The sequence below is a fragment of the Spermophilus citellus genome, assembly GCF_964194105.1.
Source record: "Spermophilus citellus genome assembly, chromosome: 15".
Classification (NCBI taxonomy): Eukaryota; Metazoa; Chordata; class Mammalia; order Rodentia; family Sciuridae; genus Spermophilus; species Spermophilus citellus.
Genome location: NC_138195.1, coordinates 15,679,606 through 15,702,870, shown reverse-complemented (window position 1 = coordinate 15,702,870; position 23,265 = coordinate 15,679,606). Strand labels below are relative to the sequence as shown.

Genomic DNA, 23,265 nt, shown 5'->3' with positions numbered 1-23,265 from the left:
GTTCCATTATTCCTAGGAGCTGTGTGCCTGAGATCAATTCTCCCACAGGAATCATTTTATCTAGTGAATGAGTGTAGTTTTTTAGGGCAGGAAAATTCATGAGCTGCTGAGCAGGCCAGATCTTTTATGATCCCATTCCTCTTCTGCTAACTAGCTGTGTCTTCAGAGTTGTCTACATCTTTCCAAGAACAGCACAAGATGAACAAGGTAAGTTGTATGTTTATTTGTCCTTCATGTTATTTTACAACGGATTTTGAAAGATTTGTAAGAGTCAATGTGAAGATGAGAAAGTTGTAATAGATAAAAATCCAATTTTGCAGAAAATATAAACCAACAGACAGGTTGTCACATTGGTATGTTGATATATACTGACTATATAACCTTAAAATCACTCAGGTGAGCTGCAAAATGTCTCTTGGGTTTTCAACCATCAGGGCACATGAGTTTTGCAGCAGAAGACTGAATCCTATGAAAACAATGGTATCTTTCTGAAAGATACCTTTTGTTTTTATTGTTTGTTTATAACAAAGATACATAGTGAATAACCTTCCAATAATAGCCTTATATTAATGCAGTCTATTTCCTTAAACTGTTCTTCAGCAGTGTCATTAGGCAGGTTACAGACATGGTTCAAGACATGGTTCAAATAGTGTCAATTTTCTGAATGGTCTTGTATGATTCTGGCATAAAACTAGAATGTTGAGAGGAAGAAATGGCCTGTTATGTATACCTATAACATAAACTTTACATAGCTATCTTATATTAGCCAGGTTTTTTTTTTTTTTTTTTTTTTTAAAGGAAGACTTTTTTTTTTTTTTTTTTTTAAGAGAGAGTGAGAGAGGAGAGAGAGAGAGAATTTTTAATATTTATTTTTTAGTTCTCGGCGGACACAACATCTTCGTTGGTATGTGGTGCTGAGGATCGAACCCGGGCCGCACGCATACCAGGCGAGCGCGCTACCGCTTGAGCCACATCCCCAGCCCTATTAGCCAGGTTTTGTATATAGGTTATGTAGCATACATTTCAAAGTTAACATTCTGGTAAATGTTTCTGAGTCTCAGTCACATTTCCTCTCATAGTATATAGTATTGTTTCTACACTTTTTTTTTAGAGTTTATCTAAATAAAGGTCAATCAATGACTAGATTGTGGTTGCCTTCCTTGAATAAGTGCTACATTATCCTACTGATTTTTGTCCTTGGATGACTCCTCTGTCAGTGTCTGATAGCATTCTTTTGATGCTTTGTTTCTGGAGTCTTCCTTATCATGTTCAGTTCCAAGTTTTCATACTTTGTCTTATAGTCTTGTTTTGTTGAAATACGTACATTAAAAACATATAGCTGGTGGAGCAATACTGTTTATTATTTTGAGTGCTTTTAAGTGTCTTCAAGCTTAGATGATACACATTTTTCCTCCCACTTCACCAGTAGCTGTTAAGAAATCAAAAGGGGACAGAAGAAAGTTGCAAAGGCAGAATGAATGCCAGAATAGCAGGATGGCAGAATGGCAGAAAGGCAGAAAGCCCCTTGTCCAAGCTGCCAGCTTTATTTATATCAATAGGTTATATTAGGTCACTGGCATCAGTAATACATTATTATTCATTGTGTCATTAGGCAGGTTACAGAGTTAGCAACATTATACAGTTTATTTCTCAGTTACATACTACAGTTACAGTGTGCAATGTTAGAACCTTTGTGAAGCTCTCAAGAAAGTCCATTGTTTAAAGTTACTGTTTTGTGGATAGGTTCGGGTTCAGTGGAGCTTGGTGAAACATTGTGGTTGTCTAACAAGAGAGTTCCTTTATTCCTAGGAGCTATGTGCCTGAGTCAAGATTGAGGCTGATAAGACTCTAGCACAGAGCCTCCTCAGGAAGGGCATTGCCATAGCAGCTAGGCACTGCATATACTAGTTATCTTACTAGTTCCTGGGAGAAACTGCAGAATATTCCAAGTGTGGAAAATAGGGTGCCTGTTACCCCCCAAGAGTTTGCTCACCAGAGGAACGCTGTCCTGTACATTTCCACAGCCAGAATCCTTACTAATAATTTCAGATCTGCCCATGTGTAGTTTATTGTTTCTTGTATTTTATCAATGTTGTGATTTTTGTACTTTAGTTGCCCCCTGCCTTTCTTGAAAAGATTGGTTCTATAAATGAAAACCTGATCATATAATATGCTCTTCTCTCTTCATTGGCTCTCCTCTTCCATAGCAGTATTTCCTAAAATAAAGAAATGTACCCTAGAGATATCCAAATCAATCCATTTGGATATTTTCTACTGAATATCCTACAGATGTTATAATAGATCCCAAATCTTCCCATTTTCTACACATCCTAATTATAGTCTATAACTTGAAGGGTTAGAACCTGGAATATGTATTGCAGTGAAGTAAAATGTTAGACATTCAAATTTGTGTGTGTGTTTGTGTGTGTGTGTGTGTGTGTGTGTTACCCCTGGGATTAAACTCCAAGAGCATTCTTCCTCCGAGTTACATTCTCACCCCTTTTAAAAATTTTGGGACTCACCCTCCCAAGTAACTGGGATTATAGGTGTGTACCATTACATCTGGCTATCTTTCTACATTTTAAAACCTAAATGAGAATTAAAGTGAAATTCATAAGAAATGAATTGACAGTTTCTGTAATTTGTGTTAATTGGTAGTGCTCAAAAATATTCCTGCAATGGTCATATACTGTGGAGACTATTAGTCTAAAATTACTTCGTAATAAATTCCTTGAATACTTCCATGGCAGTTTCTCATGACAGCACCAGACCATGTTCTCATGTCTTTCTCTGCCATTTGCCCTGTTGCTGATTTCTTCAGTGTATAAAGTTCCCTGCCTTTGCTTGTGCCATATCTTGTAAAGAATACTGTATTACTCTTCAGCCAAAAGCTGTGCTTCAAAATAGAACTCATCTTGCTCCCAATTTATATTAGTCTATCTTGTATGTACTTTCACTTTCACATTTACAACATATTCTGTATACATTATGTTTTTTTTTTTTTTAAATCAGGTTGTATAGTTCTTAAATACAAGAAGATTTTTAAAATTTTTTCTATTTCCAGCTACTATAGTAGTTCCAGGTACATTGTGAGAACTTGCTAATTTTTTTCGCACATCAATTCATACCTTAATGCAATAGTAGAATATTCCTATTATTGTTTCTCTTTTCCTCCTGATATATAAAGCAAAAACAAATATCCTGTAAATCATCTTGGTAATTTGTAATCAATAAACACAGTGAGGATCAGTTCCATATGTCTTTTTCCATGTCAACTAATTATGAACATTTCAGGTTGAACAGAAATTCCAGGAGTTAGTGTCATTTAACGACGTGACTGTGGGCTTTACCCAGGAAGAATGGCAGCACCTGGACCCTAGCCAGAGGTCCCTGTATAGAGAGGTGATGCTGGAGAACTACAGTCACCTTGTCTCTGTGGGTAAGACCTGTTTACTTACTGTGTAATTCCAAATAGCATTTATTTATTTCTTTAATTATGAAATATATGGGAATTCTATTTAGTTTAATAATATTTGAGATTGGAATTCAGAAACCAGTGTTGATTGATCACTTATGGGGCATCGAGGATAGTTGTGTTCATCTCTCTTGTAAAATGTTACAGTGGCAGTGGGTTTCCCTCTCTGTCAGAGGCCCTGACATCTAGGCTGCCAGCCAAGTCCATAATTATTTCCTGTTGATAGGGTATTGTGTGACCAAGCCAGAGGTGATCTTCAGGCTAGAGCAAGGAGAGGAACCATGGATATTGGAGGCAGAATTCCCAAGCCAGAGCTTCCCAGGTAAGTTAATCTCTATTGTATAGAGAAACATCAGGAGATTTATTATTTTCTTGTAGTTAATTCAGGGGTTGGCAATTGTGGAACATTTTTTAGAGGACTTAATCCTTACTGATTCTTAATTCAAACCTCCAAACACCATTCTCAAGTATTTTTTGATTCATTTAAAAACTAATTTCTATTTTTAGACCTGCCCATTGTCTAGTCTTTGCTTGTCTTATGTTTACTGTTATTTTTCTTGGTCACTTTGTGCTTCTCAAAGCACTTTCAGTTGTCCACTTTAACTTCCATTGTTCTATATTCCTTCTGTTGTCACACGTTCTTTAATATACTCATTTTTTGACTCAACAAATATTGAGTTCTTGCTATGTGTTAGTCATTTTCTAAGAACTCAGTATATAGTAGTGAAAAAACGTCTAAATGAATTTATACAAGTGGCACTAAACACAAAACAGATACTTATGTATAGTCAGTGTTCTGTGGTGATCAGAGGAAACCTTAGTGCAGTTAAAGTTAAAAACTTTCATGAAATGATTATATGAGCTACGAAGACTGCGTTTTTTTTTTTTTTTTTCCCAGTAAGGTGAAATAATAGCTGCTGAGCCCACGAACAGGAATGTGCTTATGTGTTTCTGAGGAATAATAAAAAGTCACAAGGACTTTGGGAAGTGATTGATGGAAGGAGAAATAGCTGATGATGTCACAGAGGTAGTTACTATATAGAAGATGAGAGAATCATAAACTCTTAAGTAATTTAATTTTATTGATGATTTTCTGCAGATGAGCAATGTGTGAAATATATTGTGTAAGATCTCTCTCAACTCTATAGAGAAAACATTGATAGAGACACAAGGACAAAGAAAGTTCATTAGTTCAAAGTTCTCCTTATGAGTAATTATGGTGACTTAGACTAAATTGGAAGGCATAGAAGTAAAAAGTAATTTGATTCTCTTGATATATAGAAAGAGGGGCAACAGAAAAAGACCTCACAGTTGTAACAGTAACAGATGGAGAAGAGAGAGGTATTTAAAGTATTTGAGGAAGAAATGACTGAAATCTTCTCAAATTTAACAAAACCATAACATTTTTCATTCAAGAATCTGAATAATATCAAATAAGATAAATCCAAAGAAATGCATGCTGAAGGCACATGATGATCAAAGTATAATTATTAATCATAATTAATTTATTAATCATTGTTAAATCCAAAGGAGAATTACCTGTAGGAAGTGACAACATATTTCTCATCTGACACCATGGTGACTAGAAGAAAGTAGTATCTTTTTAAGTATTGGAAGAGAATAAATCAAACAAATATTCTGTCTTGTGAAATGGAACTGAAGGCATTATTAGACAAAAGCTAGCAAATCTACCTTTAAGAAAATGGCTAGTTTTCTAAATAGAAAGCAATGAGACTTGAACCTTCAGAAAAGAAATTGAAAGTTGGCAAAGATAGGGGTAAATGTAATAGAGTAACCCTCTCTTGAATTTCTGAAATTATATTTGAAGATTAAAGCAAAATTTATAGTGTCACATGATTCAGTGCTCTCTGTAGAAGAAATATGTAAGACAGTTATATTTAAGACATGGGGAGGGTGAAGTAATTTAAATGAAATTGAGTTTTCTACATTTCATATGAAATGATAAAATATTGATGCTGTTAAAAAGTTACATAGGTAACTAGATCAACTAACTACTAAGAAAAACTATAGAACATGAAATACTTAGTAACACCAAAAATGCATTGATGAAATATAAGAAAACAAGAGGAACAAATATGAGAAATATAGAAACAAAATAAAATAGGAGTCAAGTGACAAAATTTGTCTTAAATATCAATGATTAATATATATTAGATAAAATACATATTGACGGTAAAGAAAACAAGAAGCATTACTATAAAATATGTTATCTGTAGAAAACTCATAGCATAGTTACCAACATAGTTTGGTTAAGATCTTGAAAAAATAAGTTATACAAAATTAATCAAAACAAAGTAAGAACGGTTCTGTAAATTTCAGAAATGGTAAACTTCAACATCTTTCTTCCTAATGGATGCCTTTATTTCCTTTTCTTTATTATTTTCACTGGCTAGAAGTTATTCTACAATGTTGACTAGCATTGGTGAAAGTGGGAATCCTTGTCTTATTCCTGATGTTAGGAGGATATCCTTTATTAAGTTGTGGAATTTCTATAAATGCCCATTATCATGCTTAAGAAGTTGTCTTGTATTCCATGTTTCTTAGTATGTACCATGAAAGGGATTGCATTTTGTCAAAGCCTTTTCTGCATCAATCAAGATGATCATGTGTTTTTGTTTTTTTTTTTTTTTTTGTTTCTATTAGTGTAGTCTATAGCATTCATTTTTTTTTGTGTTAAAATACATTTCTGGGGTAAGACCCATGTAGTTATAGGATATAATCCTTTAAATATATAGCTAAATGTATGGTTGAATTTATTTTGCTGGCGTGTGGGTATGTGTGTGTGTGTGTGTGTGTGTGTGTGTGTGTGTGTGTATGTAATCTACCATCTATAGTCATAGAGGATATGGGTCTAATTTTTTTCCTGTATTTATCTTTATCTGGCTTTTGTGTTGGTAATAATACTGACTTCATGAAATTAATTAGGAAGTTATTCATACCTTTCTAATTTTTGGAAGAATTTGAAAACTGGTGTTAATTCTTTAAATGTTAGGTGGAGTTCATCTGTGAATCTGTCTGTTGCTTAACTTTTTCTGTTGGGCATTTTTTGATTACAGACTCAATCTCTTGTTATAGAGCTTGTGAGATTTTTCTGTTTCTTGTTGAGTCAGTTTATTTCCAAGTATTTATTTCATCTTGGTTATCTAATTTATTAACCTATGACTCTACAAGGTATATTCTCTTAATTCTTTGTATTTCTTATAGGTTAGTAAATAATATTTCCATTTTCATGTTATTCACGTTTCCTCCCTTTTTCTCTTTGACTGTCTAGATTTAAGATTTGTCAATTTTGTTTATTTTCTCAATGAACCAACTTTTGGTTTTGTTGATTCTCTGTATTGTTACCCTGTCTTCTAGTTTAGTTTCATTGTTTTATTTCAAGGTCTGTTTCTAATCTTTATATCCTCTCTCCTGCTAGCTTTGGGTTTCGTTTGCTCTTCTTTTTCTAGTTACTTAAAGTGTAAAGTTAGGTTATTGAATTGAGTTCCTTATTCTTCTTTTAGTATAGATTGTATACAGCTTTAAATTTTCCTATGAGTACTGCTTTCACTGCATTCCATAAATTTTTATAAGTTGTGTTTCAGTTTTCATTGGTGTTTCTAAGCATTTTGTAATTTCCCCTGTCCTTTGACCTGTCCATTAAGTGTTTAATTTACATATATTTGTGAATCTTCCAGTTTTCCTTACTATTATTGTTAGTTTCATTCCATCATGACTAAAAAAGAACTGTATAATTTTGGTGGTTTCAAATTTATTGAAACTCTGTGTGGGGGGAGGGAGGCATATCATGAGGTTTATCCTGTCATATTTATTGGCCATTTGTATTCTTTTGAGAAGTAGCTCTTTCATTCTTTTGCCTGCTTATTGATTGGGTTATTTTTTGTTGGTTTTGTTTTTTGGCTGTTAAGTTTTTTTAGTTCTTTACATATTCTGGATATTGGTGCCCTGTCTGAAGAGCAGATGGCAAAGTTCTCTCATTCTGTAGGCTCTTTCTTCACACCCTTGTTCCCATTGCTGTGCAGAAGCTTTTTAACTTGATGTTGTCCCCCTTATTGATAATAGGTTTTACTTCTTGCATTTTAGGAGTCTTGTTAAGGTAGTCAGTGCCTGTGCCAATATGTTGGAATGTTGAGCCTATGTTTTCTAGTAGCAGTTGCAGTGTTTCTGATCGAATTCTTAGGTCTTTGATCCACTTTGAGTTGACTTTTGCCAGAGTTAAAGATAGTTTCATTCTTCTACATATGGATATCCAGCTTTCCTAACATCATTTGTCAAAAAGGCTATCTTTTCTCCAGTGTATGTTTTGGCACATTTGTTGAGCATCATATAACTGTATCTATGTGGATTTGTCTGTGTCTTCTCTTCTATTCCATTGGTGGTCTTGTGTGTTTTTATGCCAGTATCATGCTGTTTTAGTTACTATATCTTTATAGTTAATTTGAGGTCTAGTACTGTGATGCCTACAGCATTGCTATTCTTGCTCAGGATTTCTTTGTCTATTTGGGGTCTCTTATTCTTCCAAATAAGTTTTAGAACTGATTTTTTCTAGTTCTGTGAAGAATATCATTGGTATTTTGATGGGGATTGCATTGAATCTGTATACCTTTTTTGGTTATACACCCATTTTGACAGTGTTAATTCTTCAAAATTTTTTCTTTCAGTGTTCCTTAGTTTTCATTTTAGAGTTCTTTGACCTCCTTAGACTTATTCCCGATTGTTTATTGTTTGTTTGTTTTGTTTTATTTTTTGAGGTTATTAGGAATGGGAGGATTTTTCCTTTTTCTTTTTTAGCAGATTAATTAATTTAGCAGATTAATTATGGGAAAGTGATTGATCTGTGTATTTTGATCATGTATCCTGCTACTTTGCTAAATTTCTTTGTCAGCTCTAAAAGACTTCTGGTAGAATTTTTTAGGTCTTCAAAATACAGGATCATGACATCAGCAAATAGATACTTTGACTTTTTTTTCCCCCTATTTGTATCCCTTTCTTTCTCTTGTTGGATTGCTCTGGCTAGAGTTTCAAGACAGTGTTGGATAGGAATGGTGAGAGGGAACATCCTTGTCTTGCTCCTGTTTTTAGAAGAAATGCTTTCAGTTTTTCCTCTCTATATTATTTAGTATGTTGGTCTGAGGTTCATTGTATATAGTCTTCACAATATTGGACATTAGAGATAAGTTCCTCTATCTCTAGTTTCTCTAGTGTTTTGAAATTGAATGCATGATGGACTTTGTCAAATACATTTTCTGTATGTAGATGATAATGTGATTCTTGTCTTTTATTCTTATTTATTTGGTAAATTACACTTATTTAAATATTTTGGTTGAGTAAACTTTGCATCCCTGGGATGAAGCCCACTTAATCATGGTGTACTATCTTCTTGTTTTTGAATGTGGTTTTCTAATATTTTAAGGATTTTTGGATGTATATCTGTCTGGGATATTGGACTGAAGTTTTCTTTCCTTGATGTGTTCTTTGTTTTTGTAATCAGGGTGACACTGGCTTCACAGAATAAATTTGGCAGATTCCTTCTTTTTTTTTTTTTTAAATTTACATGAATCTTTTTTTTTTCATTTTTTTTATTGGTTGTTCAAAACATTACAAAGCTCTTGACTTATCATATTTCATACATTAGATTCAAGTGGGTTATGAACTCCCATTTTTACCCCAAATACAGATTGCAGAATCACATCGGTTACACATCCACATTTTTACATAATGCCATATTAGTAACTGTTGTATTCTGCTACCTTTCCTATCCTCTACTATCCCCCCTCCTTTCCCCTCCCATCTTCTCTCTCTACCCCATCTACTGTAATTCACTTCTCTCCTTGTATTTTTTCCATTCCGCTCACAACCTCTTATATGTAATTTTGTATAACAATGAGGGTCTCCTTCCATTTCCATGCAATTTCCCTTTTCTCTCCCTTTCCCTCCCACCTCATGTCTCTGTTTAATGTTAATCTTTTCTTCCTGCTCTTCCTCCCTGCTCTGTTCTTAGTTGCTCTCATTATATCAAAGAAGACATTTGGCATTTGTTTTTTAGGGATTGGCTAGCTTCACTAAGCATAATCTGCTCTAGTGCCATCCATTTCCCTGCAAATTCCATGATTTTGTCATTTTTTAGTGCTGCGTAATACTCCATGGTGTATAAATGCCACATTTTTTTTATCCATTCATCTATTGAAGGGCATCTGGGTTGGTTCTACAGTCTAGCTATTGTGAATTGTGCTGCTGTGAACATTGATGTGGCAGTATCCCTATAGTATGCTCTTTTAAAGTTCTCAGGGAATAGACCGAGAAGGGCAATAGCTGGGTCAAATGGTGGTTCCATTCCCAGCTTTCCCAGGAATCTCCATACTGCTTTCCAAATTGGCCGCACCAATTTGCAGTCCCACCAGCAATGTACAAGAGTACCCTTTTCCCCACATCCTCGCCAGCACTTGTTGTTGTTTCATAATGGCTTCCTAATGGCTGCCAATCTTACTGGAGTGAGATGGTATCTTAGGGTGGTTTTGATTTGCATTTCTCTGACTGCTAGAGATGGTGAGCATTTTTTCATGTACTTGTTGATTGATTGTATGTCCTCCTCTGAGAAGTGACTGTTCAGGTCCTTGGCCCATTTGTTGATTGGGTTATTTGTTATCTTATTGTCTAATTTTTTGAGTTCTTTGTATACTCTGGATATTAGGGCTCTATCTGAAGTGTGAGGAGTAAAAATTTGTTCCCATGATGTAGGCTCCCTGTTTACCTCTCTTATTGTTTCTCTTGCTGAGAAAAAACTTTTTAGTTGTTGATTCTTGTTATTAACTCTTGTGCTATGGGTGTCCTATTAAGGAATTTGGAGCCCGACCCCACAATATGTAGATCAGAGCCAACTTTTTCTTCTATCAGACACAGAGTCTCTGATTTGATATCAAGCTCCTTGATCCATTTTGAGTTAACTTTTGTGCATGGCGAGAGGAGGGGATTCAGTTTCATTTTGTTGCATATGGATTTCCAGTTTTCCCAACACCATTTGTTGAAGATGCTATCCTTCCTCCATTGCATGCTTTTAGCCCCTTTATCAAATATAAGATAGTTGTAACTTTGTGGATTAGTCTCTGTGTCCTCTATTCTGTACCATTGGTCCACCTGCCTGTTTTGGTACCAGTACCATGCTGTTTTTGTTACTATTGCTCTGTAATATAGTTTGAAATCTGGTATCGCTATACCACCTGATTCACACTTCCTGCTTAGAGTTGCTTTTGCTATCCTGGGTCTTTTATTTTTCCATATGAATTTCATGATTGCTTTATCTATTTCTACAAGAAATGCCATTGGGATTTTGATTGGCATTGCATTAAACCTATAGAGAACTTTTGGTAATATCGCCATTTTGATGATGTTAGTTCTGCCTATCCATGAACAGGGTATATTTTTCCATCTTCTAAGATCTTCTTCTATTTCTCTCTTTAGGGTTCTGTAGTTTTCATTGTATAAATCTTTCACCTCTTTTGTTAGGTTGAGTCCAAAGTATTTTATTTTTTTTTGAGGATATTGTGAATGGAGTGTTTTTCCTCATTTCCATTTCAGAAGTTTTGTCGCTGATATACAGAAATGCCATTTATTTATGCGTGTTGATTTTATATCCTGCCTCTTTGCTGAATTCATTTATTAGTTCTAGTAGTTTTTTTGTAGACCCTTTTGGGTCTTCTAGGTATAGAATCATGTCGTCCGCAAATAGTGATAATTTAAGTTCTTCTTTTCCTATTTTAATGCCTTTAATTTCTTTCGTCTGTCTAATTGCTCTGGCCAGTGTTTCGAGAACTATGTTGAACAGAAGTGGTGAGAGAGGGCATCCCTGTCTTGTTCCAGATTTTAGAGGGAATGCCTTCAATTTTTCTCCATTCAGAGTGATGCCAGCCTGAGGCTTAGCATAGATAGCTTTTACAATGTCGAGGTAAGTTCCTGTTATCCCTAGTTTTTTTAATGTTTTGAACATAAAGGGATGCTGTACTTTGTCGAATGCCTTTTCTGCATATATCGAGATGATCATATGGTTCTTATCTTTAAGTCTATTGATGTGGTGAATAACATTTATTGATTTCCGTATATTGAACCATCCTTGCGTCCCAGGGATGAATCCTACTTGATCATGGTGCACAATTTTTTTGATGTGTTTTTGTATCCGATTCGCCAGAATTTTATTGAGGATTTTTGCATCTAGGTTCATCAGAGATATTGTTCTGTAGTTTTCTTTCTTTGAGGTGTCTTTGTCTGGTTTCAGAATCAGGATGATGTTGGTCTCATAGAATGAATTTGGAAGAGCCTCCTCTTTTTCTATTTCCTGAAATAACTTGAGAAGTATTGGTATTAATTCTTCTTTAAAGGTTTTGTAAAACTCCCCTGTATATCAATCCGGTCCTGGGCTTTTCTTGGTTGGTCGTCTTTTGATTGCTTCTTCTATTTCATCCATTGATATTGGTCTGTTCAAATTGTGTGTATCCTCCTGACTCCTCCCAGTCTGGGCAAATCATATGACTTAAGAAACTTATAGATGTCTTCACTATCTTCTATTTTATTGGAATATAGGTTTTCAAAATAATTTCTAATTGTCTTCTGTATTTCTGTAGCATCTGTTGTGATATTGCCTTTTTCATCCCGTATGTTAGTAATTTGAATTCTCTCTCTTCTTCTCTTCGTTAGCATGGCTAAGGGTCTGTCGATCTTATTTATTTTTTTGAACAACCAACTTTTAGTTTTGTTAATTTTTTCAATAGTTTCTTTTGTTTCAATTTCGTTGATTTCCACTCTGATTTTAATTATTTCTTGCCTTCTGCTACATTTGCTGTTGTTTTGCTCTTCCTTTTCTAGGGCTTTGAGATGAAGTGTGAGCTCATTTGTTTGTTGTGTTTTTCTTTTTTTGAGGAATGACCTCCAGGCGATGAATTTTCCTCTTAAAACTGCTTTCATTGTGTTCCATAGATTCCGATATGTTGTGTCTGTATTTTCATTTATCTCTAAGAATTTTTTGATTTCCTCCTTTATGTCTTCTGTAACCCATTGATCATTCAGTAACATATTGTTCATTTTCCATGTGATGTAGGATTTTTCCTTCCTTCTTTTATCATTGATTTCCAGTTTCATTCCATTATGATCAGATAAAATGCATGGTATTATCTCCACCCCTTTATATTTACTGAGGGTTGCCCTATGGCATACAATATGGTCTATTTTTGAGAAGGATCCATGTGCTGCTGAGAAAAAAGTATATCGGGGCTGGGGATGTGGCTCAAGCGGTAGCGTGCTCGCCTGGCATGCGTGCGGTCCGGGTTCGATCCTCAGCACCACATACCAACAAAGATGTTGTGTCTGCCGAAAACTAAAAAAAAAAAAAAATATTAAAATTCTCTCTCTCTCTCTCACTCTCTCTCCTCTCTCACGCTCTCTTTTTAAAAAAAAAGAAGTATATCCACTTGATGATGGTTGATATATTCTATATATGTCAGTTAAGTCTAGGTTATTGATTGTGATATTGAGTTCTATAGTTTCTTTATTCAACTTTTGTTTGGAGGATCTGTCCAATGGTGTGCGAGGTATGTTGAAGTCACCCATAATTATTGTGTTGTGGTATATTTGATTCTTGAACTTGAGGAGAATTTGTTTTATGAACGTTGCAGCACCATTATTTGGTGCATAAATATTGATAATTGTTACGTCTTATTGGTGCATGGTTCCTTTTAACAGTATATAATGTCCTTCCTTATCCCTTTTGATTAACTTAGTCTTGAAGTTGATTTTATTCGATCTGAGGATGGCCACCCCTGCTTGCTTACGAGGACCGTGTGTGTGGTATATTTTTTCCCAACCTTTCACCTTTAGCCTGTGTATGTCTTTTCCAATCAGATGTGTCTCCTGGAGGCAGCATATTGTTGGATTTGTTTTTTTAATCCATGTTACCAGCCTATGTCGCTTTATTGGAGAGTTTAAGCCATTAACGTTTAGAGTTACTATTGATATATGGTTTGTACTTCCAACCATGTTTGATTATTTATCTTTTTTTTTAAAATTTAGTTTGTTTCTCCATGATTAGCTTTCCCCCCACCCTCTGTCTTTACTGAGGCACTTCCCACTGATGGTTTTGGTTATTGTTTTTCATTTCTTCCTCGTGTAGTGTTTTGCTCAAGATGCTTTGCAGTGCTGGTTTTCTGGCTGTAAATTCTTTTAACTTTTGTTTATCATGAAAGATTTTTATTTCGTTGTCGTACCTGAAGCTTAATTTTGCTGGATACAGAATTCTTGGTTGGCATCCATTGTCTTTCAGTGTTTGAAATACATTGTTCCAGGATCTTCTCACTTTCAGCGTTTGTGATAAAAATCCGTTGTTAACCTTATTGGTTTACCCCTGAATGTAATCTGCCTCCTTTCTCTTGTAGCTTTTAATAGTTTCTCTTTGTTCTGTATATTGGATATCTTCATAATAATGTGTCTTGGCGTTGGTCTACTGTGATTTTCTATGCTCCATGTCCTGTATGCATCTACAATTTGTATATCCATTTCCTTTTTTATTTCTGGAAAGTTTTCTGTAATTATTTCATTCAGCAGGTTACTCATTCCCTTGGTTTGAACCTCTATACCTTCCTCTATCCTGATGACTCTTAAGTTTGGTTTTTTTATGTTATCCCATTTCTCTTGGATGTTTTTCTCTTGATTTTTTAACCAGCCTTTCTGAGTTGGCTAGACTCTTTTCAAGATGATATATTTTGTCTTCATTATCTGACGTTCTGGCTTCTACTTGCTCCACTCTGTTAGTGATACTCTCATTTGAGTTTTTAATTTGGTTTATAGTTTCCTTCATTTCTAGAATTATTGTTTGATTTTTTTTATAATCTCTATCTCCTGATAAAGATGCTTAACTTCTTCTTTTATCTGTTTATGCAATTCATTTTCAATTTGTTATTCCACTGTTTGAATTTGCTGTCTCATATCCTCTTTAAGGTTCCATTCCATCTGTCTAAGGTATTCCTTGAGTTCTTTATTTGACCATTTTTCTGATGACTCTAGGTCCTCCTGAATATTTAGGGTGTCCTGCATTGTTTGTACTCCTTTTCTTCCTTGCTTTTTCATGCTGCTCATGTTACTTCTTGTTTTGTTTGACTGCTGAGTTACTGTTTACTCCTATAAATTTATTTGATGCTTGGGAGGAAAGGTATTAGAAGGGAAGGGAAGAAGTCACTAAAGAATGAGAGTAAACAGGTAGAATTCAAGGAAGGGGGGATAAGAAAATTGAAAAGAAATGAAAAGACAAAAGAAAAAAATAGAAAATAAAGAAAAAAATTAAAAAAATAATAAAAAAATTAACCCCCCCCAAATAAAAAAATGTAAAAAATTTAAAAAACAACAACAAAAAAATTGAAAATGAAAAAAAACCCAAATTAAAAAAAATTAATAAATGCAGTCTTAGAGTTTGATTAACTTCTCTTCCAGTAGGTGGAGCTGTGCCCACCGGGCCAAGCTCTCCTCTCAATATGTGGGAACCAATTACTGTGCAGCATCTCCTCCTCCCGTACTGGACGGGTCTCCAATCCTGAGTGCTAGGGCCTTCTCTTGTGTCTAGTCACTTCCCCACTTTTTCTCAAGCCAGGCCCCGCTCACCACAATACTGGCTACACGCCAGGTCTGCTGCTTCCGGGAGCCCTGTTTTCATGAACAACTGGGCACACTCTCCCTGTTTGCCATTCCCTCAGACCCTAAGTTTGTAGACCTTGGGGCTGAGAACCCTCAGCGAATTTTCCTAGCCCGCCGGTAGCCACGGCCCCGTAGCTGGTGCAATAGACCTCAGTTGTCAGCACTGGTGGGAGCGGTAGCTGGGAGTTCTGCGCTGTGGTCCCGCGCCACTCCTGATTCCCTGGGTCTGGCTATCGCACTCAAGGGAGAGCTGGGAGGGGCCCTTAAGGTTTCCCCGCTGTGTGGAGAGGGAAGGCTAGGGGATTACATACCTGTTGCTGCTGGTTTCAATGAAGTTATCTCCTCCTGCTGCATTCTGGTGATGTCAGTTCTCTGCCATGGTGGTATCCCATGCAAATGGCGACAGTTCGTTCCCTTTCCGGTTGACTAATGCAACGGGTGGGTCCTGACTGGCTCTCCCAAGCCCTGTTTTAATCCTGTGGCCACTGCCTATGAAGACTCGGTTGGCATTAACCTCCCTCCGCAGGTTCAGAAGGGCTGACCAGTTGTTTCAGTGGGATGGTTTAGTGCTGAGTCACAGCAGTTTGTCTGTGAGAAGCAGGCAAACGGGAGCTTGAATTCAGCCGATCCGTGCTCGGTGTGTGTTCTGAGAGGCCCAGACTGTTCGCCCCAGATCCACGTCAGCTCAGCATTGCCTAGTGATCCTGAGCAAACAGCATTTAGACGGTTTATGACTGCCTATGCCCGCACAGCTGAAGAGGTCAGAGACTTGATCTCTCCACGCCCACTGCCATGTTGGATCTCCCAGATTCCTTCTTTTTTATTCATGGAATAATATGAGAATTATCATTAGTTCTTTAAAATTGTGGTAGATCTTGACTGAGAATCCATTTGATCCTAGCATTTTCTTTGTTGGAAGGCTTAAAATTGCAGATTCAGTTTCATTGCTTGATATTAATTCATTTGGATTTTCTATATCCTCATGGTTCAATTTGAATAGGTTATATAACAGAATTTCTCAGTTGTGTTAAAGATTTTCTAGCTTATTGGACTTTATATTTTCAAAATAATCCCTAATAATCCTCTGGATTTCAGACATGTCTTTAATTTATCATCTCTAATTTTTGTTGATTTAGGTCTTCTTTTTTGGTTAGTTTGGCTAGGGGTTTATCAATTGTTTATCTTTTCATGGAACCAACTATTTTTTTCATTGTTTTTTATTCTCAATTTTATTAATTCCAATTCTGACCTTAATTATTTACTATCTCTTACTGATTCTGCTATTATTTTCTTTTTCTAGTGCTTTTAGGTACTACATTAGATTATTTATTTGGTATTTTTCAATTTTAAAAATATAGAAGCCCAGAGCTATTAAGCTTTCCTCTTAAAACTGCCTTCGTATTGTTCCAGAAATTTTGGTATGTTGTTTCTCTATCCCCTGATTTCATGTGTGATTTATTGCTCATTTGAAAGTGTGTTATTTAATCTTCATATGGTAGAATGGCTTCTATTTTTGTTGTTGATTTCTGGTTTCATTTCATTATAATCTGATAAGATGCAAGGACATTTTCTGTTTCTTGTATTTACAAGGCTTTGCTTTGTACCCTAAAATATAATCTTTTTTTAGAGAAAGTTCTATGTGCTGCTGCGAATATAGTGAATTCAGTTGTTGATGGATGAAATATTCAATAGATGTTTCTTAGGTTCATTTGATTAATAATATTTTAGTACTAAAGAGTGTTTACTTAGCTTATGTTTGCAGTGCCTATCTAGTGGTGAGAGAGGTGTGTTGAAATTACCCAATGTTATTGTATTGTGATCTATTTGATTTCTTTTTTGAAAAGGGTTTGTTTCATATATGTAAGTGCACTGATATCTGGTTCATAAATGTTTGCAATCATTATATCTTGTTGTTGGATGATTCCCATAACCAGTATGAAGTGACCTTCTTTGTCTCTTTGATTTATTTTGGCTTGAAGTCTACTTTATCAGATTTATTTTGGCTTGAAGTCTACTTTATCAGCTACCCTGCTGGGTTTTTGTTTCCATTTGCATGGTGTATCTTTTTCCATCCTTTTACCACAATCTATGGATATCTTTGCCTGTAAGGTGAGTCTACTATAAACAATATGTGGTTGGGTATTGTTTTTTCTTTTCTTTTAAATTGGTTCTTTTTAGTTTTATGTGACAGTAGAATCCATTTTGATATAATTATATAAGCATGGAATATATGTTTTTCTAATTATGTCCCTAGTCTTGTCGATTTACATGATGGTGAGAGTCTTTGGGCTTTGTTCATATATGTAAATAGGAGAGTTATGTTATATTCATTCCACTGTTTTTCCTTTTCCTATCATTTTTTCCCTTCATTCCCCTTTGTCTAATCTAATGAATGTCAGTTCTTCCTGCTCCCTCCCTTATTGTGGGTTAACATCTACATATTGGGGAAAACATTCAACCTTTGGATTTGTGAGATTGGCTTATTTCTCTTAGCATTATAGTTTCCAGTTCTGTCCATTTACTGGCAAATGTCATAAAGTTATTCTTAATTGCTGAGCCATCCTCCATTGTGTATATATACCATATTTTCTTTATCTATTTATGTGTTGAAATGCCCCTAGGTTGGCTCCATAGCTTAGATATTGTGAATTGTGTTACAGTAAACATTGATGTGGTTGTATATTGATTTTAAGTCCTTTGGATATATATAAAGGAATGGGTCAAATAACTGGGTCAAATTCCATTCCTGTTTTTTTGAAGAGGCTCCATACTGCTTTCCAGAGGGATTGCACCAATTTGCATGCATCTTGTTTTTTTAATCTTTTGATTGGAGAGTTGATAATATTTAATTATTATTATAGAAAGATTATTTTTATTTCCTGATATTTTGGGTTATTTCCAATGTTTACTTAATTCACACTTGATTCCTTTTTAATTAGTTGTACTAGTGTGATTTGTCCCTATACTGATTTCATATTTATTTTTCATTTCTTATGCATGGAAATAGTCATTATGTCTTGTAATATAGGCTTTGTAGTTATGAATTCTTTTAGTTCTGGCTTATCATGATAGAGTTTTATTTCATCTTCAGTTCTGAAGGCTGCCTGTAACAATCCTGGTTGACACCCATTGTCTTTCAGGGCTTAGTATATATTATTGTAAACCCTCCTGGCTTTTAAGGTCTGGACTGACAAGTCAGTTGAAATCTAAATTGACTTATCTCTAAATGTGGCTTGCTGATTTTCTCTTGCAGGTTTTAAAAATCTTGTATGTTAGATATTTTTATTATGTTATGTCTTGGAGAGGATCTTTTTGATCTTGCCTATTTTGGTCTTGTGTTTGAATTTTTATCTTAGTCCTAAGATTTGGAAAACATTCTATAGTATTTCATTGGTAAGATTATGCATTCCTTTAGTTCATATTTTGGAGCCTTCTACCCCAGTGATTCTTTTATTTTATCTCAATGTTATCCCAGATTTCTTTCATATTCTGGTCATGCTCTCTTTATTTTTAACTATTTTCAAGATTAATATACTTTGTCTTCAAAGTCTGAGAATCTATCTTCAGAGTGGTCTAATCTCTTGGTAATGTTTTTCATTGAATTTTTGATTTGAGGATTTGTTTTGATTCTTTTAAAGAATCTCTCTTTATTGAAATGATCTTTCATTTCCTGTATTTTCTTTTTAAAAATATTTTGATAGTTGTAGATGAATAGAATGCCTTTATTTAATTTGCTTATTTTTATGTGGTGCTTAATAAAGATCAAACCCAGTGCTTGTATACATGCTAGGTAAATACTCTGCCATTGAGCCCCAGCTCCAGCCCTCACTTCCTGTATTTTCTAAGTACATTCCTTGCATCTTCTTCTAGCTCATGGAACATTTTAACTGAAAACTTTCAAAATACTTGCTCTGTCATTTCCTCCACTGTGGTGTTGCTGAAATGTTGTGGGCTGTTTGAGGTGATTTGTTCTCTTCCTTGATTTTTCATTGTTTGCACATCTACTTAAATGTTGGGATGATTATCACTTCTTCACTTATGTAAGGGACTATTTTACTGCCCCTGGCCAGCTTGGGCAGCCACACTAGGGTTACTTATGTGAATTTTCTAAGGTACCAAATAAAACACAGACACACAATTTATCTTTAATTCAAGCCCTGGGATGGCTCCTCTGCCCTCAGCCTAAAGCTTCCCAAATGGAAGAGCGAGGAATATCACGAGAGGCTGGTGAGAAAGAGCTAGCACATTTGGGAGTGGTCTTTTATTAGAGAAATTCTCATTTTTTAGAAATTTCCATCCAAAAAAGGTCAAGAGGGGCAGAGTTACAAGGACAGGAAAGGTAACTTGACCCCTGGGGCTGTAGGAATGCACGCCTTCGCATGAAGACACATTTATCTACATTTTACGACTTCCAAAATCAGAGCTGCCATCTAGGGCCACTTTGATGCTGGCCAGATCACGGGAAGTGACCAACAGATCCTCACCAATCAGGGAAGGAAAATGCTGGTCACATGGCATGGCGGCCCCTCACATATTCCCCCTTTTTTCTTTGAAAAAGCAGGTGATGGGTCACTTTTTCGAGTCCCCAAATCCTTGTTTTGAAGGCTCGCCATCCTACAACTACAACACAGAAGAGAATTAATAGCAAAGAGAACAATACAAGAATATCCCATGTAGAGTGTTTAATATTTGATTAGCTAAGGAAGTAGGTCCGAAAAATCAGTCTTTCTTCTTTGATCTTTTGGAGCTCCATATGATGATGGAGCTCCAAAAGATCCAAGCTGTTATTATTTTGCCAGATACTCATCTAAAGGTTTTTAACCTTCTCCCAGTCCCATTGGGAATCATTGTATTTGGCAGCAGTAACACTCACATACTTATAGCTAGTGTGACATTTAAGCCGAAAGTTCATTACCAGTATTTATGACAGTTGCCTCTAAGACATTTAGCTTAGTCTCAATACTTTCATCAATATTTATTTGATTATGAAGAACCTTGGAAGTATTCTGAGATAAATTATTAAGAAAATTTGCATGTTGAATATTTTGAGATATAGCCCCTGAAGCTGTGATTGTTAAGCAATAAAAGAAACCAAGGCAACAACTCCCACTATTATGAGTCCAATGGCATGTTTAGATCTCGCTAGCTTGGCATGTATTTGTTGTAAGACTTGAAAACCAGCATCAGTGTACCATGGCTCTGAAATATTAGCTGGTAATAAGACAAAAGAAGGCTGATGGAGTATCAGTGTTCCTTTTCTTGTATTATATCTGGTGCTACAATTAGTTAAATTACACTTACTACATGTTACAAGATATCTATCATCTTTTCATTTAACTTTTATATTTCCAGTAATTAAAACATAAGGAGATTGAACACAGGCTTGTAAGCCACAGCAAGAACCTTCCTTACAGTTCTTGCCTACAAATTCTGGTAAAGTTTTAAGTAAAATGTAAGAATTCTGAGGCAGCAATTAAGCACCAAACATCTTTTTGAATGCCACCTTTGCTGAAGATCAGGATGTTGCTAACAAATCCTCTAGGAGTCATGGCAGTACTCTTGCATAACTGCCTTTTGTCAGTTTTAGGAGACCAATCCAAAATATACCCACTATTTCTAGACACCTTATGTTGTACTGGAAAAGTGTTTATCCAATCTATCTATTTAGGAAAGTTGCCAATTTCTATTGCAGAATGGTTAGGACAATGAGGTATTCCGGGATGTTCTGCTGAGATGACTGATTTGTTATGAGAAAGTTACAACTGATTTTAGTAACTGATCTAATATAAGGTTTTGAGTCTCCATTAACAATACGATTAGTTGGTCTAGGTCTCTCAATTGCTATCTTTTCCTCAAACGACACTTTTAGACCGCCAGCATGTTTATCATGGGACCAACACAAAGGTAAATTGGGCATTATAGCTGGAATAATTAAATCCAGTCACATGATTGGGAGCATTATGAGTATTTGTAAATCTTCCCATCATATGTGAGTCATTAGTAAATACTGGGATGGATTCTCCAGTCCACACTGCTGGATGAACTTGAGGTGGATCTGGAAAATAAGTCCAATAGGTTTCTCTCTGATTCCCTTTTACCTGATAGCCCAATAGGGCTATTACTGCAGCAGTCATTGGAGTTTTAGCTTCGCCTGGAAGACGAATCATTTTTGTAGTTTATAGCGTTAATTTCCTTAGATCACTCCACGAGATCAGCTTCTTCATTTGGTTTCTCCGAGCCACTCTTCTCTTCCGAGGTTTCTTCCTGTGGGAAGGCTTTTCTGGGTTGATCTTCAGTCATTTGAATCTTGGTTCTACATGTCCTCCATGCCTGATTGGAGGCACCCAAATAGGATGTAAAGCACCTTTATTAAAAATACAAGCATGATCTCTGCCCCACATAATCTCTGGATCTGGTCCTTTCTATTGACCAGTCTGTAAGTCCTTCCACCAAACTTGGCCTAAAGGGCCTGTTGCTGTGGAAGACATATGTCGCTCAGCTGCAGTGTGACCTTCTGAGTCACAATTTAGAAAATTTAAAACAAACAGAGCATGATTGAGGTTATTTTGGGGGGTCATGGTCCTACTCCCCTTTTAGTTTTTGTAATTGTAGCTTAATAGATAAATGTGCTTGTTCTACAATGGCTTGACCTTGAGGGTTATAAGGAATACCTGTTTTATGGTCAATACAAAACTCTTGGCAAAATTATTGAAAAGAGAGCTTACATAAGCCGGTGCATTGTCGGTTTTAATCTGTAAAGGACATCCTAATTCTGCAACTAAACAATGAGAAATAACATGTAAGTTTTGAGGATGGATTGTATGTCCTTTAATTAAATGACCTAGAAGCAGCTAAACAATGAGAAATAACATGTTGCGTATTTTCTTTCTTATAGGCTTTAGCAAAGATAAATCTAGAATAAGTATCTACAATTACATGCGCATAACATTGTTTACTGAATTGAGGAATATGTGTTACATCCATTTGCCATAATTGATTTGGCTTTAATCCATGGGGATTTACCCCAGATGGTAAAGATGGAGTGTGTATAACATACTGGGGGCAGTGACGTACAATTTGACAAGCTTGTTCTCTAGTAATATTAAATTTTTTACGTAAGTTTAAAACATTTTGATGATGTAAAGAATGCGAAGCTTGTGCATAGTCATACAAAAACATTTGCTGACAAACAGCAACTAATTTATCAGTCTTATCATTACCTGATGTCAGAGGCCCTGGAAGATTAGTGTGGGCCCACATGTGGCCTATAAAACATGGGTGCTTTCTCATTTACAACGTCCTTTGTAGGGTATAAAACAAATTGAATAACTCTTGTGATGACGTATACACAATAACTGAAGTTTCAATATTTTTGGTAACTCAAATTGCATATAAGCTGTCAGAATAAATATTAATAGGCTCATTTGTAAAATAGCTTAAAGCACAGATGAGAGCTTGTAGTTCTGCTCGTTGGGCAGAAGCATACGAGGTTTGTATTACCTCTGCATGGACATTACTATAAAAACCTGCTTTATCTGAACTTGAGCTATCAGTGAATACTGTTAGCGCACCATTTATTGGTTGTGCACATACAATCCTTGGGAAAATAAATGGCGTTATTAATGCAAATTGAATAATTTTATCACAAGGATAATGACTTTCTATATGACTAGGAAAATCAGCAGAAGCTACTTGCCATAAATTAGAAGTTTGAAAGAGCCAATCATTCTGTTGAGCAGAAATTGGAATGATTATAATATTAGGTTCTGATCCAACTAGTTGTAAAATTCTTGTTTTGCCCTCCATCACTAATTGAGCAACAAAATCATGAAAAGGAGTTAATGACTTTTGAGGACAGTGGGCTAAACTCCCAATGTTTGCCATATTGCCCCTGTAGGAGCATGAGCAGTTGGAAATATCAATAAATATGTAGGCTCTTAAGGATTAATTCTAGTAAGTTGAGCATTTTTAATAGCAATTTCAACTTTCCTTAAAGCTGTCTTTGCCTCTGCTGTGAGATGATGAGAAGAAGTTGGAGAAGGATCTCCCTGTAATATCTGGAATAAAGGATTTAAATTTGAAGTAGTTAGCTTTAAAGG

At 35.5% G+C, this 23,265-nt stretch overlaps 1 protein-coding gene across 10 annotated transcripts in view; it reads left to right on the top strand.

Annotated features, from left to right (window-relative positions):
• The window catches only part of LOC308633978 (zinc finger protein 33B-like), a 107,795-nt gene that overhangs the window by 1,431 nt on the left and 83,099 nt on the right, over positions 1–23,265 (top strand). For 8 of the 10 annotated variants that reach the window (XR_014018923.1, XR_014018924.1, XM_081267470.1 and 5 more), the window contains exons 2-4: positions 155–207; positions 3,295–3,439; positions 3,702–3,797. Coding sequence is in view for 8 of the 10 variants with exons in the window: in XM_081267470.1 (XP_081123596.1) it covers positions 199–207; positions 3,295–3,439; positions 3,702–3,797 (250 nt within the window). In the remaining 2 variants the exon portion in view is untranslated. The remainder of the gene's footprint in view (positions 1–154; positions 208–3,294; positions 3,440–3,701; positions 3,798–23,265) is intronic. The other 2 variants (XM_081267472.1, XM_081267471.1) reach the window with 2 other exon arrangements.